This window comes from Orbicella faveolata, unplaced genomic scaffold, assembly GCF_042242905.1.
Source record: "Orbicella faveolata isolate gen_17 unplaced genomic scaffold, um_ofav_v1 contig_1, whole genome shotgun sequence".
NCBI lineage: Eukaryota > Metazoa > Cnidaria > Anthozoa > Scleractinia > Merulinidae > Orbicella > Orbicella faveolata.
Window position 1 is genome coordinate 29987884 of NW_028301536.1, and position 16334 is coordinate 30004217.

The 16334-nt window shown below is 39.4% G+C and overlaps 1 protein-coding gene across 3 annotated transcripts; it reads left to right on the forward strand.

Moving 5' to 3' along the window:
* Window positions 1–2484: 2484 nt before the first annotated feature.
* Window positions 2485–14702, forward strand: LOC110052913 (prostatic acid phosphatase-like). Of its 3 annotated transcripts, none has more exons than XM_089271684.1 (15): window positions 2485–2701; window positions 6609–6704; window positions 6927–7022; window positions 7607–7693; window positions 8434–8499; window positions 8996–9094; window positions 9671–9757; window positions 10161–10287; window positions 10640–10743; window positions 11153–11256; window positions 11986–12087; window positions 12642–12718; window positions 13178–13356; window positions 14140–14276; window positions 14516–14702. In XM_089271684.1, the coding sequence occupies exons 1-15, from the start codon at window positions 2591–2593 to the stop codon at window positions 14517–14519; spliced, it is 1476 nt and encodes a 491-aa protein (XP_089127810.1). In that variant the 5' UTR covers window positions 2485–2590; the 3' UTR covers window positions 14520–14702. The 3 variants fall into 3 exon arrangements, with proteins under 3 accessions (XP_089127810.1, XP_089127804.1, XP_020614762.2); XM_020759103.2 differs by lacking the exon at window positions 2485–2701 and adding an exon at window positions 4916–5144; XM_089271678.1 differs by lacking the exons at window positions 2485–2701; window positions 14516–14702 and adding an exon at window positions 4909–5144 and having other exon boundaries at window positions 14140–14280.
* The last annotated feature ends 1632 nt before the right edge of the window (window positions 14703–16334 follow it).

A 16334-nucleotide genomic window follows, 5' to 3' on the forward strand; every position in this document is an offset into this window, starting at 1 on the left:
TTGGTCACAACCAGAAACTAATCACGTGTTGAATAGGCTTGCCACTTCCATTTCATAACATAAAATCTGGGGGTGACAACGCGTTTTTTAAAGTTTTTGATTTTTTTTTTTGAAAACTTTTACGGTGCCCGTTACAGTTTTTCCTGTCACCTCCCCAGTAAGTAAAACATTTGCGTATTTCGCACTTGTTTTGCGCGCGCACTACACCATCTGCAGGTACTTGTTTACAGTTGGATTTTAATATAATTTTCCCCAGATAACGATTAGTTTTTCAGCTGGAAGACATTAACAGTTAGTGGTTAGTGATATGCTGCTATTTTGGTGTTCCTGGTTTGAGTACGGGTTCATTAAACTTGACTTGGTCACAGTAGGAAAATTTTGCTTTCTTTTAGTCGTGTACTTGGTAGCGTAGTTGATTGCGTTGTCAACCCCAGCGCGCGCGTGGCACTCAAACCATACCAGGGCGGAAAAAGGCCATACCTTGCGTGATGCGCAGAAAATATGCGCACTAACAAAAGTTGACACCGTCCTTAAGCTTATATTTTTCGATCGGCAAAATCACAACGGCGGCATTGATGCATTCGTTTAGAGTTTGCTACGTCCAGTGTTTGGCCAAGAGACTAACTCTGAATTTGATTCAATTCATCCAATCGAAAGTTTGACGGTCATTCGATTCTCTTGCAGTGAAAAATTTTATGAAGAACTGGACAACAACAACATCGGCTGGCCTCGCGTTTGCAAAATCCAACGGCTTTCGTTTCAAAACTGTTTAGAGGTTAGTCCAATTTTCGGTTATTTAATTATTGTGCTGTGAAAAACTGATTAAACTAATCCGAAGCAGGCTGTTGACGGTTAATTGTTTTAAAAAGTAGTGAAAAATAAGTAGACTTCCCTCTCAATCAACATCTTATACTCATCGAAATTCAGATAGAAAGGAAGCACCGGTCAGGCAGGATCTTTGACAAATAACTTGCTTAACTTTGAAAATAACGTCTGTAAGGCAGCGCAACTTTCACCTCCATAGACAGTGACAAAATTAAGTTGAGGATCCACCCTCTGTGTGGATTTGATTTGTATACATAGGCACGTGATCAGCCGCAGCAAGGGTACTTTCTCGAGGTAGAGAGAGGACCCTGGGAACGAGGTTGGCCTCATACCTGTCGCTTACATCGCACAGTCGACTCACCGCTGGTAAGGTCGACACTCAAATCCCCCGGTGGTGGTGACTCCCATGCCCAGGGTAAATCAAATCTCTTAAGAAGACTAATCTGGGCGTGATTCGAATTTTCTTTGGCCCCTAAAAGATGCCACTTAAAACGGAATATGCTTGATTACCAGCCGCTGTTCGAGAAAGCAGCTTGGGCTAGCTAGGAGACTGGACTCGAGGGACCGGCGGAAAACGAGCCTAAAAACAGAAATAAGAGCGGTTTTCATTGTTACCTCTTCGAGTGCACCCTAAAAGATACTTTGACAGCTAAAAGTGGTGGCATTTGGTCCTGAACACCTCAAGTGGGACCAAAATCCTTAATTTACACCACTAACCGAGACGACGAGCATTCCCGACCTTTTCATATAGGAGTTCCCCACCCCCCCCTGGACTCGAATCCTTACCTCCACATTACATGCATTTGTGAGAGGATGAGAACACCTAGGCAGAAGGCTTACTGTTGAACAATAAGCGAAAAAACAAGAAAATCCGATTTTTCGGCATAAACAGGTAAGAAAAACACGTAAATCGAACTAAAGACTATCGAGTGAGTTACAAGCTGTATGTGTCGCATGGCACACACACACACACACACAAAAAAAAAACACATAATCAGGATTTTAAGCTTCTTGGGTAGTTTCTTTTAACTTGCCAAAAGAAATGCCTGCTCTATTGATTTTGAAAAGCGATGCCGAATTTTCAATTACTAGTAATAATTAAAACGAACCGTATGAAAAATACCCTTGACCCAGACTATACCCCTTTCCGTAAAGCAATAAGCTTTGGTAAATTGGAGTTACAGCCAAAGGTATTTAACAATTCCAAAAATTGTATAATTTGGAAAGTCCCAGACATAGACGCCACGTTAAGAGCCATTGGCGTGATAGCACAAATTGGGCGTTGTCAGGGAGCACGTTTTAGCTTGAAAAAAATGAGGCACAGTTTTTGATGTGAAAGTTTTGCTGCTAACTGATCGATGAAGAGTTGCATTGTTCAAATTATCGACCTATATTCTTATATAAAAATTGATCGCCCTAATTGGAAAATGTTTTACGGCGGCTACAGCTAGACTAATTTACAAAGGAAACCAGTCGCTTTAAAGAGAATAGAAAAAAAAAAAAAAAAAAAAAAAAAAAAAAAGAGAGAGAAAAGATAGAGATTGAATTAATTTGCTTTGTTACGCGTACGTCTATCTTTGTGAAAGAAAGTATAAGATAACTTATGTTTTAAACATACCCGGAAAATTGGTTTAGTTTGATTGGGAGAAAACTGATAAGCTTTCCTACGTGGCAACTCGACAGAGTTACTTGGAAAATTGCAGACAACCGCTGTTTACAGTCAAAGCCAAACGCTTTCTAATTCGGAGAATATACAGACTGAAACATGGTTGGACATAGTTTGTACCTCTGTTACTTTGTCGGCTTTCTGTTTTGGTCCCAGCAACTACCTCTAGTCAGGTGTGAGAACCAGCGAAAACTTGTAATGTTGAACGCGGTGAGTAGACAAGTAATATTTGATGTTTTGAGATGTTACAGCACAATGGGACCCGAAAAGAATTCTGACCGAAAAGAAATTTGTTAATTATTGCCGTCGGAGTTTCTTTGTTCGGATTTCAAATCGTTTCATGATGTCGGATACATAATTTTTACCGAATTTTTCATTTTTAAAATCAGTCTGGCAGACTTAGCTCAATTCTGTTGAAATGTTCAACCCGCATAAATTAGGCATTGCAAAAAAGGAAAAAAAGGTAATAATAATAAATAAGAATTAAAATATAAGCAGGACCTCTTAGTCCAGAGCACACTCTAAACTGTTCTTGGTTTTATGGTCTTTTCTCACCGTTTCTCCACCCACCTGTTTTGTCAACGGACCGAATTAACAGTAAGTGCTTTGCCGAGCAACTTCCACACTTTTCCCTAGATTCTTTCCATCTTTGTAACCAGCAAAGCACATTCTTTGTTTTAGTAAGAATCTAGTATCATACACAGACTAAAGTTGTTATTGAATATACTTTGTAATCCATGCATGCAAAAATTATAGCCCATTTCTTGTCACTCGATAAAAGCGATATAAAAAGTACTGTGCTCTTCATTTTCTCACCTTACAAGTCTATATACTTATCGTTTTGTCAGTGGCCTTCGTTTAAATACAGAAGAGTGCTTCAAAATTAAACACACTGTTATGTTGGCGTTGTACTCTGAGTGATCAAATTAAAATTTGCTTTGATGCACAACTGGGTCGGAAAATTTTAAAGTTGCAAAGTTCTTTATCCCAGACTAAAGTTTATTTGAGATGAATGTGGTCTGTCAAAGATTGTTTTGTAGGGTTATCTCTTTGATAATATGTTCCGCGAAGCAGTAAGCTTTGGTAAATTGGAGTTACAGTCAAAGGTACTTAACAATTCTAAGTGTTTAATTTCAAAATTGGCCGTTGTCAGGGAGCACGTTTTTGCCTGAAAAAATGAGGCGCAGTTTTTGATGTGAAAGTTTTCCTGCTAACTGAAGAGTCGCATTGTTCAATTTCTCGATCTCCATTCTAAATCGCCCTAATTGGAAAATGTTTTTTTTTTTTTTTTGCGGGTATCAGACTAGACTAATTCACAAGAGAAAACATTCGCTTCAAAGAAAATGGAAAAACAAAGAAGACGGGGAATGAATTAATTTTCTTCATTACGCGTAACAATTAAGTATAAAACTAAACGCTCTAAGAGAGTTTACTCGAACTTCGTACCGCAAAATGAAATCGGACTTTGCAAGTGAGCTTACTGAACATAATAAAAACAAATAAAAGAATCAAGATATTTTAACACAATCTGAGTTACGCTTAGATATTTACTATTCATGCACGACTATTCAATTTGCTCCGTTGAGTATCCTCTTTATTCAATTGCATGTTGTTTGCCTCATCTTCGAGGTTCTGTTTACGACGATTCTTGAGATGTTCGTCTCAGCATCATAGTTTGTTTTTCAGTAACTGGTCAGAGTTTTTTTGTCAGTGTTTACGTAGTATGAATTCGTAAATGCCTCATTTGTTATCTCGTGAAAACGAGCACAAGCTCTGCCAATTTGACAGCCTTTTAGGCAATATAATTCGTGGATCTAACCGTTCCGAAAACGACCGACATCTTTGTATGTGAGATGCACGTAAAAAGCGTGATTCTTTCCAAAACGTTCTTCACAAAACGCAGCACTCTGCACAATTTATTTTGTCGACGAAAATGAGAACACGATAATTCTCATCCCCAGTTTCCACGCTACTGGCTAGGAACGACTGGGACCATGACCCCCCTTTGGACGACCAAGACGAAAGGGCTTCCAAATTTATGACTCGGGTTTTCTTACGAAAGCCCGAGTAATAACTTATGTTTTAAACATATCCGGAAAATTGGTTTAGTTTGATTGGAAGAAAACTGATAAACTTTCCAAAACTAACATAGGTGGCAACTCGTTCGAGTTACTTGGAAAATTTCAGACAACTGCTGTTTACGATCAAAGCAAAACGCTCATTCATGCACAACATAGTTAATAGAGGGATAAGAAACCCGGCAAAGTTATTTGTTGTATTTTTTGTTCGGTTTTTTCGGCCGTGACCTCGCACCAAACTTGTTTACCACTGACTGAAGAACTAACCAATAGAAACGTGGGGTTACGTAATCATTCACACTGCATGAACACAAAACAAAAGACTCTGCACGACCTCGCACCTTCCAACACTTTTCTTGGCATCTTTCAAGTTGTTTGCTCCTTTGATATAATTGCCGGGTTTCATAATCATTTCCCTCTATTAACTATATATGCATACAGCTTTCTTCGGTGAATATACAGACATGGATGACCATAGTTTGTACCTCTGTTACTTTGTTGGCTTTCTGTTTTGGTCCCAGCACCTACCTCTAGCCAGGTGTGAGAACCAGCGAAAACTTGTAATGTTGAACGCGGTGAGTAGACAAGTAATATTTGATGTTTTGAGTTTGTACAGCACAATCGGACCCAAACGGAAGTTAATTTGAGCGAAAAGAAATTTGTTAATTATTGACGTCGAAGTTCCTTTAACTTCTACATTCAAAAGAAAAAAAAATAGTAAAAAATTACTAAAATAAAAGCAGACTACTTAAGCCTGTTCTTGATTCTTTCCATCTCTGTATTCTTTCTTTTAGTAAGAATCTATACACAGACTACTAAATGTTATGTTGAGTTTACTTTGTAATCCATGAATCGAATGCAAAAATTATAGCCCCTCTCTTGTCATTCGATAAAAGTGATGATCAAGTGCTAAATCGGTTTATTTTTTCACCTTTAATTTACAAGTTTAAATTCAACTTATTCTTAATTAAATCCGGCAGTGGCCTTCGCTTAGAGATAGAAGAGCGTTTCAAAATTAAGCACACCGTCAAGTCCACGTTGTACTCTAAATGATAAAATTTTCTTTGGTACACAACTGGGCTGGAAAATTTTTGAAGTTCCAATTTACTGATTTCAAAATGATCTTTCGGTTGAGTCAAAACGTTTCACGGTTATTGTGTTGTGCATCTACGCGATCATTTCGAATAATTTAGAAAGATTGCAGTAACACGGATAGCGCTAGCCTTCATATCCAATTTACATTACAATACTCCTTTGTGGAACCGAATATGACCTCTGCCTATCCTTTTTTTCCTCTTAAACTATACAGCTGTATAAATACAAATAACAACCATTGTCAGCTGCGAAAAAAACGGCGTAAAAGTTTTAGGGTGTTCAGTGGAAATTTGATGTTGTTAAATGTCTGTACATTGATTCAGTTGCGCTGTGAATTCCACCGATCATGGAAAAATGACTATAGAGGAAACAAAACGTTCTTTACTGTTATTGGTCATTAAATCAGTTTTCAGGATATTTTTTCCAATTTACAGCTCAATACAGTTTTTTTAAAAAACCGAGCCGTCTAAGACTGGTTTTCAAAAATATAATCCAGGGCCATTGCTAACAAAACCACAGACGTCGCCTTGCCTTGTTTAGATATCATCCCGATTTTTTAAAAAAAAAATAAAAAAATAATGTTAGCTGCAACAAAAATGTCTAGAGAATATTTGCCATTGGGTCATGAAGTACTAACCCTCATTAAGTGAGCGAAATAAGAGAAAAAGACAAATAATTTTTTATGGCAAATGTAAACAAAAATTATTTAAATGCTGTAAGAAGTTTGAATTGTGGTCAGATCATAAATAGCGATATCCTACCCTCTTAAGAACAGGAGGGAGTGTATATAAGGGGAAGCTGAAAAACGGCATCACACGGACTAGTAGCGAGTATAAATATGTTTATTTACACTCGTAGATTTTCTCTACTCAACTGTTAAGATATATATTATCAGTTGTCATGCGTGGACTGTCACTTCCTGTCCTGTTTTTTTTTCTCGGCAGGTTTATCGCCATGGCGACCGCTCTCCTACTCACATTTATCAAAATGATCCGTACCAAGAAGACGTGTGGCCGCAAGGAATGGGAATGCTAACACAAGTCAGTGCTGGAGACATTTTATCTAAGATAACTGAAGAATAATTGTAATAACTGCAATTACATCATGGGTGACGAATTACTTTTAAGTGTTAATTTATAATTTCACATGTGAAATTATAAAATTGCTGGGGCGTAGCTTTGATTTAACATAATCATTTCCATTGACGAATTAGTTATCTTATCAGGTTTCATTAGCGATATGGGGTATTTTCAAATTTTCAGAAAGGAATGCGCGGAGAATATGTTCTTGGTAAATTCTTCGAGAAACGATATGTTGAAGATTACAAACTTCTGAACGCCACTTACATTCACAGAGAGGTTAGTCAATATAGTATATAGCTTTTATTTGTAATAAATTAACTATCATACTTATCAGCTATTTAGTTGAAATAAATACTATTTGTAATTTTAATGAGGACCGCAGGTTTATTAATGCTGTGCATTATGTAGCGTAACCCTCTTGAAATAAAGTTTGTATTCCTTCCTTCCTCCCTCCCTGTCTCCTTACCTCTGTCCCTCCCTTCAGTTCCTTCCTTCCTCCCTCCCTGTCTCCTTACCTCTGTCCCTCCCTTCAGTTCCTTCCTTCCTTCCTTCCTGCCCCCCTCCCTGTCTCCTTACCTCTGTCCCTCTCTTCAGTTCCTTCCTTCCTCCCTCCCTGTCTCCTTACCTCTGTCCCTCCCTTCAGTTCCTTCCTTCCTTCCTTCCTGCCCCCCTCCCTGTCTCCTTACCTCTGTCCCTCCCTTCAGTTCCTTCCTTCCTCCCTCCCTGTCTCCTTACCTCTGTCCCTCCCTTCAGTTCCTTCCTTCCTTCCTTCCTGCCCCCCTCCCTCTCTCCCTTCAGTCCACGTGCAAGTCACATACGCTTTTTTGTTTTTACATTTGTATGTGTGTTTTTTAAAACAGATCTACATTCGGAGCACTGATATAGAGCGTACGCTAATGAGTGCACAGACACAGCTGAATGGCCTGTACCCACCAAAAGGTCATCAGGTAAACATATCTACGGCTCATCTTCCTTCTTTTTATGAAGTTGGCTGGTAAAGGTTTCCTACAATTTCCAGCACTTATGTATCAACAGACCAATACTAACCGAATGCTATAGCTAATAAATTACTAAACCTGTTGATGACAATTGGGTCAACATACTAACATGTTGGGTTGATATGTTATACTGTTGCTGTGGTACCCTGTTTTGTAAAGAGATGACCACAATTTGTTTACCAGTGATTGGGCATTTGTGTGGTACCATTATATTGTAGCATCATCTCATGAAAGGCGGCAGCACTGATCCATTAAGCTATGCGCGTTGAACAAATGTGAGGTCTTGCAAGTGATATGTGTGGTCTTCTCTAGCCAAAAAGAAATAAAATGGAATCTTCTCGAACAATCATAGTCTCAGTTCAAACTAACTGTAAATGGGTTTGTACAATTGGGAACTTTCACTTCAAGGGTGATTTGTTTCTTTGATTATTTGCGGGCGTGGCAGTTAGAATCTGTGATGAGACTATCGTTTAGCTGTTTAGTAACTAAAGCTAAGATGCTTGTTAACAGCATTGCCTCTTCTCTTGAAGATAGCGTGTGTATGAGTGTATGAATTTTGTGTTCATCTTCAGATATGGCGTGATAATTTAGCTGTTTAGTAACTAAAGCTAAGATGCTTGTTAACAGCATTGCCTCTTCTCTTGAAGATAGCGTGTGTATGAGTGTATGAATTTTGTGTTCATCTTCAGATATGGCGTGATAATTTAGACTGGCAACCAATTGGAATCCACGTGGTACCGTTAAAAGAAGATTATGTGAGTTTCTTCGGGTAGATTGCAATTGCTTTTCGAGTATAAGTAAAAGCTATCTCAGTTAGCCTTGAGTAAGTTGTTCACTTTCGCAATTTACTTTGACTGTACTGAGCTGGTGTTGGCTCGTCAGGGGTGCACCGAGTTCTTTAGGAATCTGATGATGAGAAAGAAAGCGACGAATTTCAAATAATCTACACGCTTGTAAAGTAAATGTTTTAAAAGGCTCGATTGAGGCTGACACGTCACTTATGATAGCCCATGTTGTGAACTTGTACAAGAATTTGACGTCCCAATGATTTTCGAGGACAATCCACATTCTAGAAAATAAAGCACATATGATTCAAGTTAGTAGTCGCCAAGAGTAAAATGAGGAAACGAGAGACTGCTTTAAAACCGACTGGACTATACAGAGCAGAGCGGATCTAATATAATGGAAAACAAGTCAATAATGGAAAGATTTTAATTTTTGCTGCGGCCTAACATTCTTGTTTTGTCTTAGCTTCTCGCCGTTTTTGACTACCCCTGCCCTCGCTATTTCAAACTTAATGCGGCGGGCAAAAAGGAGCCGGGATATATCAAAATGACACTACAATACAAGGTATGGAATCCAGTCATAAGACGTGCATGCCGACTTTGTGTTGCACTCTACCGAGAACCTGAAGTAGGATACTGCTGTTTAGCAGAATGATACTCAACAAAAAGGAGTCTTGCTGTTAAAACTTGCAGCTTAAAACCCGGCAAATTATTACGATCGTTAGGTATACGAAATGTGGTGGTCGGAAAACCGTTAACTGAGAATAGATGTGAGCTAGTATCCGAAACTGATTTGAGATCTTGAAAGTCTGACCGGCCCATTACCAGGATTTTCACTTTTACCGAAGATAAAGTGAGCGATTTATGTGCAAAGGGGTTCGTTAATACCCATACAAAACTGCGCGACGATCTAGAACGAAATTGTGAATTCGTTAATTTAATCAACTTAAAATGAAACTGTTACATAAAACAAGTTGAATTTAACAGTAATTTAAATGCATGACATTTACATGATATTTGCTTACCATATTTCGGGTGAGGGCTTATAACTGGCTGGGCGAGGGAAAGGGGTTCGGGGAAAGTTATACCCGTATCTTAAGTATCATCATTTACAATGCTCGTCATTTTGAATACTCGACAGGATTTGCTGGTCTATGTCTCTGAAAACAGTGGAGAACAAATTGACGTGTCAACTATGTTCAAAATCAGAGACCCATTGATATGTGAGGTAAGGATTGCCCACTAAATTAAAGGTATCCTTCCCTCTTTAACGACAAGGAAGGGAAAGGATAGGAAAAAGAGTCTGGAATCGAGGATGATCCAAAAGTAGCACGGGTACCTCACTGGAAATAAAATTTGCTCTGAAGGATACCCTGAATATCGCATATAGAACACACAAGAAACGTCCTTGTTATCTCGAAAGCTTGTGCGGCGACCCGTCCTAATTATATTTCGAAAATCCCAATACTCCAACATAATTATATTAGCGATAACTTCAGTTCTCCTAAAGATGAAAAGAAATAATTTCACCACCCACTACAACTTGTAACATTCTATCGCAATTCACGAGTTAAAACCTAGTCATTTGGGGACGCAACCGACTATTATTTTGTCGTGTTGTTTTCTTCTAGAAATCCCACAATATGACACTGCCCGACTGGGTATTAAACGGTACAACATATGAAGATATTGGAAAAGTGTCTGACTATGGCATGGGATGGAATTTTAACACCCGTGAAAAAGCGAGACTCACTGGAGGTTTGAGCGTATTGATAACTTTGGGGAGAAGGAAGGGGGCTGGGGGCGGGGGGGTGAGCACTTATCTGGGAATTCAGTGGTAAACGAACAAGGGGTTAGCTATGTCGCTATTTCCTTCCTCGAATAAATAACCGTTTTGATTGTATAGTGATAACGAGTGAACGCCCTCATATCTCACTACCTTCTTTCTATACTTCATGTACACTTACCCGAGGAGCCGCTCCCTTTCATCGTCACATCTGTCAAGCGGTCACCTCATTAGAAAATTACTCTTACAAATAAATCTCCAGCCACTACACCGATTCTTTTAGAATTTAAAATCTTGGAATGTAATTAGCAATTGTTATTGCAGGTGCACTGGTGGGAAGAATGATTGAAAACATGAAACTCTTCTCATCGCCACAGAAGAGGAGCGAAACCCAGGAACCTGTTAGGAAGGTCTATCTTTATTCAGCGGTTAGTGAAAACTAAACTTGTCTACTCCTTAGGGACCATAGAGGACTAAGCTGTTTTTAAATAGTTAGAAAATTGAATTTTTAAGGCTGTGACCTTGACAAGTCTTTTGAGAGGAATCCTATTGTTTTCGTACCAATACCAGGAGGATCAAATTTTGATTTTCAGAAAATTATACTGCAAAACACGGTTCTGTTCTTCCTTTTCCCTAACAATACCACGTAGACGCGCGTCGCGCTGATATTTTAGAGGGGAGCCTCGTGACTTCCACCCGATATTCTTTTCGAACGTCGCGTCTCTTGACACGAGTGCAACCTCGGTGAGAGCATATTGTTGCTCCCAATTATAAAAATGCTATGAGGTCATTGATACAACCAGTTGACGTTTTCAAAATGACTTGCCTCCTCCGTAGCACGATACCACGCTTTCAGCATTTATGAGTGCTCTTGGAGTGTTCAATGGAATTTCACCCGATTACTCCAGCGCTGTCATGGTTGAACTGTTCCAATCCGGAGGGTAAGTAGAATTTTAAAGATTGGTCGTGCTTTTAATCTACGAAAACAGGCTTCTCTCTCCCAAGACTCTACTTCGTTTGCTTAAGAGCCTTTCATGTAGGAGATTGGATTCCAAAAATTCGTTAGGATGACGTAACACTACATGTCTTAATGACTGATTGGTTAGACTAGGGAAGCAACCAATCATTTGACCTTCAAGGCAAATTGAACTCGAAATGAAACTGCGTCCAATTTTGTCAGTCCTCGAAATTCTCTCCATCCGGTTATTTCTAATTTAATTTTTTTTATTACAATTTGGACAGCAAGTGGTCCTATACAACATATGCTTGTTTGTGCGCAATGTGACTTCGCCGGTTAACCTTGATTAGTAACACCCAACTAGTGGACTAATGCAAATCCTGCATTTTAATTGGCTACGCTACCAGAGGACTATTAGTAATAGTCCTCCAGCAGCGAAATTGGCGCAATCGAGCGTGACGCTCTCTTTCGTTTTATTACCAAATAAATATTTCTTCAACTTGCATTTACTAACTTAATTATTGCCTTTTCTGTCCTATTAGTTGAGTGATACTAAAACAATTGGACCCTTCGCCCTCAAGGGCCACGGGTCAATAGCTATTGACCCGTAGCCCTTGCGGGCTGCGGGTCTAATTGTTAATTATTCTGGATATAGCAAAACTTGATCCAATAATTGTTAATTATTGAATTCAAGTTTGAACTATGTTTACAGAGGCCTGGAAGTTCGTGTGATGTATCGATTTGGTCAAAATGAACCCCATGCACTGATACTGCCGGGCTGTGAAGAGTTCTGTCCACTGGATAAATTTATTAGGTAAGCTAATGGAAATGCGCTGGAATATTTGCTATCCTTCTTTATTATATCTCTCAGTTAGTGCGCGCGCTGTGATTGGTCTATTTAAAGCTGTTTTTGTCGTCAAAATGTTTCGTAATTTATCGCCAAGTGTTCTTAACCTCTTTAGCAAGTAAGAGTTTAAAAGCTTCTTTTACTTCTGAAATTGTGAATTAAAACCTGCTAACGAATTAAGAGTCACTTAACAACGATTTCAAATTGACTCGTTTCGCTTTCGAGGTGCGTCAGAAATTTGAAGCCGTTCCGCGTGAATAGAAATCGTTCCCGAACCCGTCAGACACACAGTAGAGATATAATAAATATCTTACTAACCTCGTTTTCTCGGTCCATACTGTAAGTTACGGATCCTCGTTTTTCCCCTTCGAATTATGGTCCGCGCGCTCCGCGCTTGGGCTATAAATCGATGAGGGAAAAAACTCGGTCCGTAACTTACAGTACGGCCCTCGAACTCGGTTAGTAAGAGGTATGTCTCTTTTTTGCTGAAACTCAAAACGTAACCTATTTCCCATTTACAGGTTAACACATGACGTTATACCAGAAGACATTGTGAGGGAATGTGCAATTGAGCAGCAAAAGTGTACTTGTGTTAAAGGTGTGTAAATAAACTAAAGGAACTAATGGTCAATTTTAATTCATATTAAACTGTTACTGAATTGTTTGTTATTATAACGCCAGAGAAGGCTTAAGACTCGATCAGTTTTCAACCGTCTTTAAGATCATTTAACAGGAGGAATGGAGTCTCATATCAGAAATGCAGCTATTCAGGATATGGGGCAACCTCACTCTGAAACGTTGGTATAAGGAACATCCGGTTGAGAACATTAGCATTTACAACAACAGCAACAACAGCAACAACAACAACAACAACAACAACAACAACAACAACAAAAGTAGCTTTATTTGCATGACCATAAATACCTACAGTGTTGTAAAAGCTTTTGTAAACTAAAACTAAAACATTAACAACGTTAGTCGAAGGGCGGATATAGTCACTTGACAAGGCAAAAACTTGGTCGGAATACTAACTACAAGTTGCGTTCATTACCTCTAGTGACTGATTATGAACCAAAGGGATGTTACAAGGAGGCACGGACAAAGAAGAAGAGAATTTTCTCCAAGACATTTGGTGTCGTCAAAAACGTTGACTTTGTCAACCCAGATGTAGAACAGATTTTCAATGAATGCAAGAAACTGGCAGAGAATGAAGGCTATGAAATCTTTGCTATTCAGGTGAATTCTGATTTCGTGCAAAATGATTTTTAAGAAATTAGGTAACGAATCAGTAATTAGATCATTTAAATTTTGGAAATATTATCCTGGCGTTTTACAGTGTTTTACAGTGTTTCCAGGGAAGAAGTATCATCCTAAGCAAGGCAATGTAATATTGCGACTGAAGTTGAACTCGATATCCGATCAATTTTGGTTTACAGCCTCAGGAAATATCATGACCAGTAGCAGCCAAAAGAAAGTTATAACTAGTAATAAGAAAGTGCCGAAATAAACTCCATTATATAGCACACGTTTCGGGCCTAGCCCTTCCTCAGTGCTAAGTTTAGTTTTGAAAGGGACACGTGTGCTAAAAGAGAGCTCATGGGCGGAACATTTGAAGTTAATATGATCAATTCTCGCCATCACTTTAAAAAGCGCTATATATTTCCTTCAGCTGTAATCGTATGCAAATATTATGGCTAAATTAGCAGGAGTAGTATTATGCTAATTAAGATACAGAGTGAAAAAACAGAAGAGGTATCCATGGCTGAGGAGAAGTGTCCATTTACAAGAGGCTAATCACTTAGTCGGTCCGTATGCGGTTACAACCATGACTTAGTGCCCTCTCGTCATGGGTAGGTGCCATTAGCGGAGGGTCGACCGTGTCTCCATATCACAGTTTGGTTGGTTGTAAGTGAAGACGCATTTATCAACACATCAGTACCTGTAGTTTAACGATATATTGGGAACATTAGTTCCTCGACCATTCCACTTGAATGATAAGACTCTATATTCTGCCTACAGAAAATCAACAAATGCGTGACAACAAAAGACGGAAAGACAGCAAACTTTGCTAAGCATGGCATATCGTCGAAGTACATTGTAGATGATAATGGAACCGGTGTTGGCATGGACAGTAAAGCAAACTTCGTTTACTCAGGGTAATAGGTGTTATTTTCGTATATCTATCTTTGCTGTTCAGTTTCCAGAATAGGCGTAGAAGTAATTCATTGCACACATTGATCAGAGAATACCTGGGGATGAAGTGGGGGGGGGGGGGGAGGGGAGAGGAGACGGGGGGAGATGTTGTAACGAGACAGGGGGTCAAAACCGCCGCTGTTGTTTAAAAATACACGATACATCTCTGAATGAGGTTGTGACTATTTGTTTTATTCTTTAGGTAAACTTGGGAACGTTGAACACCTGGAGACAGCTGATATAAGTCGTGAAAACCAAGTCAATTGCTATGCTTAAACTTAAGCTCATTCAGCTTTTAGGAGCCGGTGAAAAGTTTCCTTTATTGAGATACTGTTATTGGGGTGTGAGGAGTTGGTGTTATGACCAAACAATAAAGAAATGTCGAGGGATCTTTCAGGTGTCCTTTCCTTGTGCTTGTTATGTTTGAACGGGTAATCCGATCCAGCAGCGATCAGACCGAGAAACATTATCAGCAAAAAATCTACCTGAACGATGGTCTTTCAATCATTCATGTTTTCCTTCACTTCCACTGCAATGCAGGCTCGATTTCATGCCGTTTTGTGAGCCCGCGTTCTTTGTCACACGCCAGAAAGAGGTTAACAACCGGACTCCCAAAACGGCTGGAAATCAAGCCAAGCTGCACTGTAATCCACAATTAATTTGATCTGCGCTCTTGAATGACTTGAGAACGACAGAAGTAGAGTTTTGCGCCCGCGTTTTCCTCTCAGCCTCTTCACACTCTGCCCTTTACCCAGTTCCCTTAATTAATGTTTACAGAAGCCTCTGAGGGAAAAAAAAAGAAGTATGATCGTGTAGTTTGGCGTGCTTCGCCGACGTGTTATGCAAGCGATTGGCCAGACGAGCTCAACGGCAGTTTGCACTTTGGCAGCACGACAGGAAAAATACTGATATCCCTAAAAACTAAGTGAGACGATTGTGTAGCCTGGAGAATGGGGGTGTGCGACTTTGCCCCATCTCTGATCAGAACGTGTGATTTTTGATCGCTTAATTCAGACCTCTACCAACTTTGGATACCTTATGTCAGACCTCTATTTATGGCTAATGGTTTCACTTAATGACAATGGCGACTTAGAAATCCCGTTATGTTTAATCGTCTTAAAAGACGAAAACCACTCGGGCGTTTGTTGTAAGCTCCCTTGAAAATGAAACACCAACTTTAGCTGACGCTTTAAACCATCACGTGTGTGGGGTGTGATTGGTGGATTTCAATTCGAGGGCCCGCTGGCTGTTACTTCACGCTAAAATAAAATACTAAATAATTGTCAATTTTCTAAGTTAGAAACTTCGCTGGCCATTAGACATATTAGTCACTGAAAATACAGAACCTACCTGATCAGAAAGACATTTTTTTAAAGTACCTACGGTTAGTCCAACTTGTTTTTTTAAGAACTAGTTTTATTCCCACTACTTTTAGTTTATGCATAATGTCCATTGGGAGAGTTCGCCTTGGAGTGTAAAAGTGGACAGATTCTGAGCAAAGTTCCACGAAAAAAACATTTGGCTTGTCGATAAGATTGGAATCTCCACCTACAGAAAACTCTACGCCGACTTGGAAAAAAAGAAAAGACTTTTCTTTATTGCACATGTCTCTTCCGCAACAGCTCGTTGAAGGTGTTCGCAAAGGGCTGGTTTCTGTATGATTTGCTGCAATCGCCGCAAAAAATGTTCGGCGATCGGTTGCGATCAAATGGAAACCAGTCTCCAGCGATTAAAGCGATCGAAACGATCACTGCCACAACGCTCGCAGAGAGAGACTTTAGTTCTGTCTCGACCTTCATATCGATCATATGTTAACCGGTAGTCGTAAGGATAGTTTCCTATTACGCACTGCAACAATTATCTGCGATACGGCAAGAGTCACAGTGCAATTTTATAGGCTATGGGGTGGGTGGGTGGGTAGAATAAAACGTTCGTCTGGACATTTTCATCAAACGGAGGAATAGATATGATGACATTCTTTTGGCAGTACCGGTTCCTCTGCACTTGGTTCATTCTCTAGG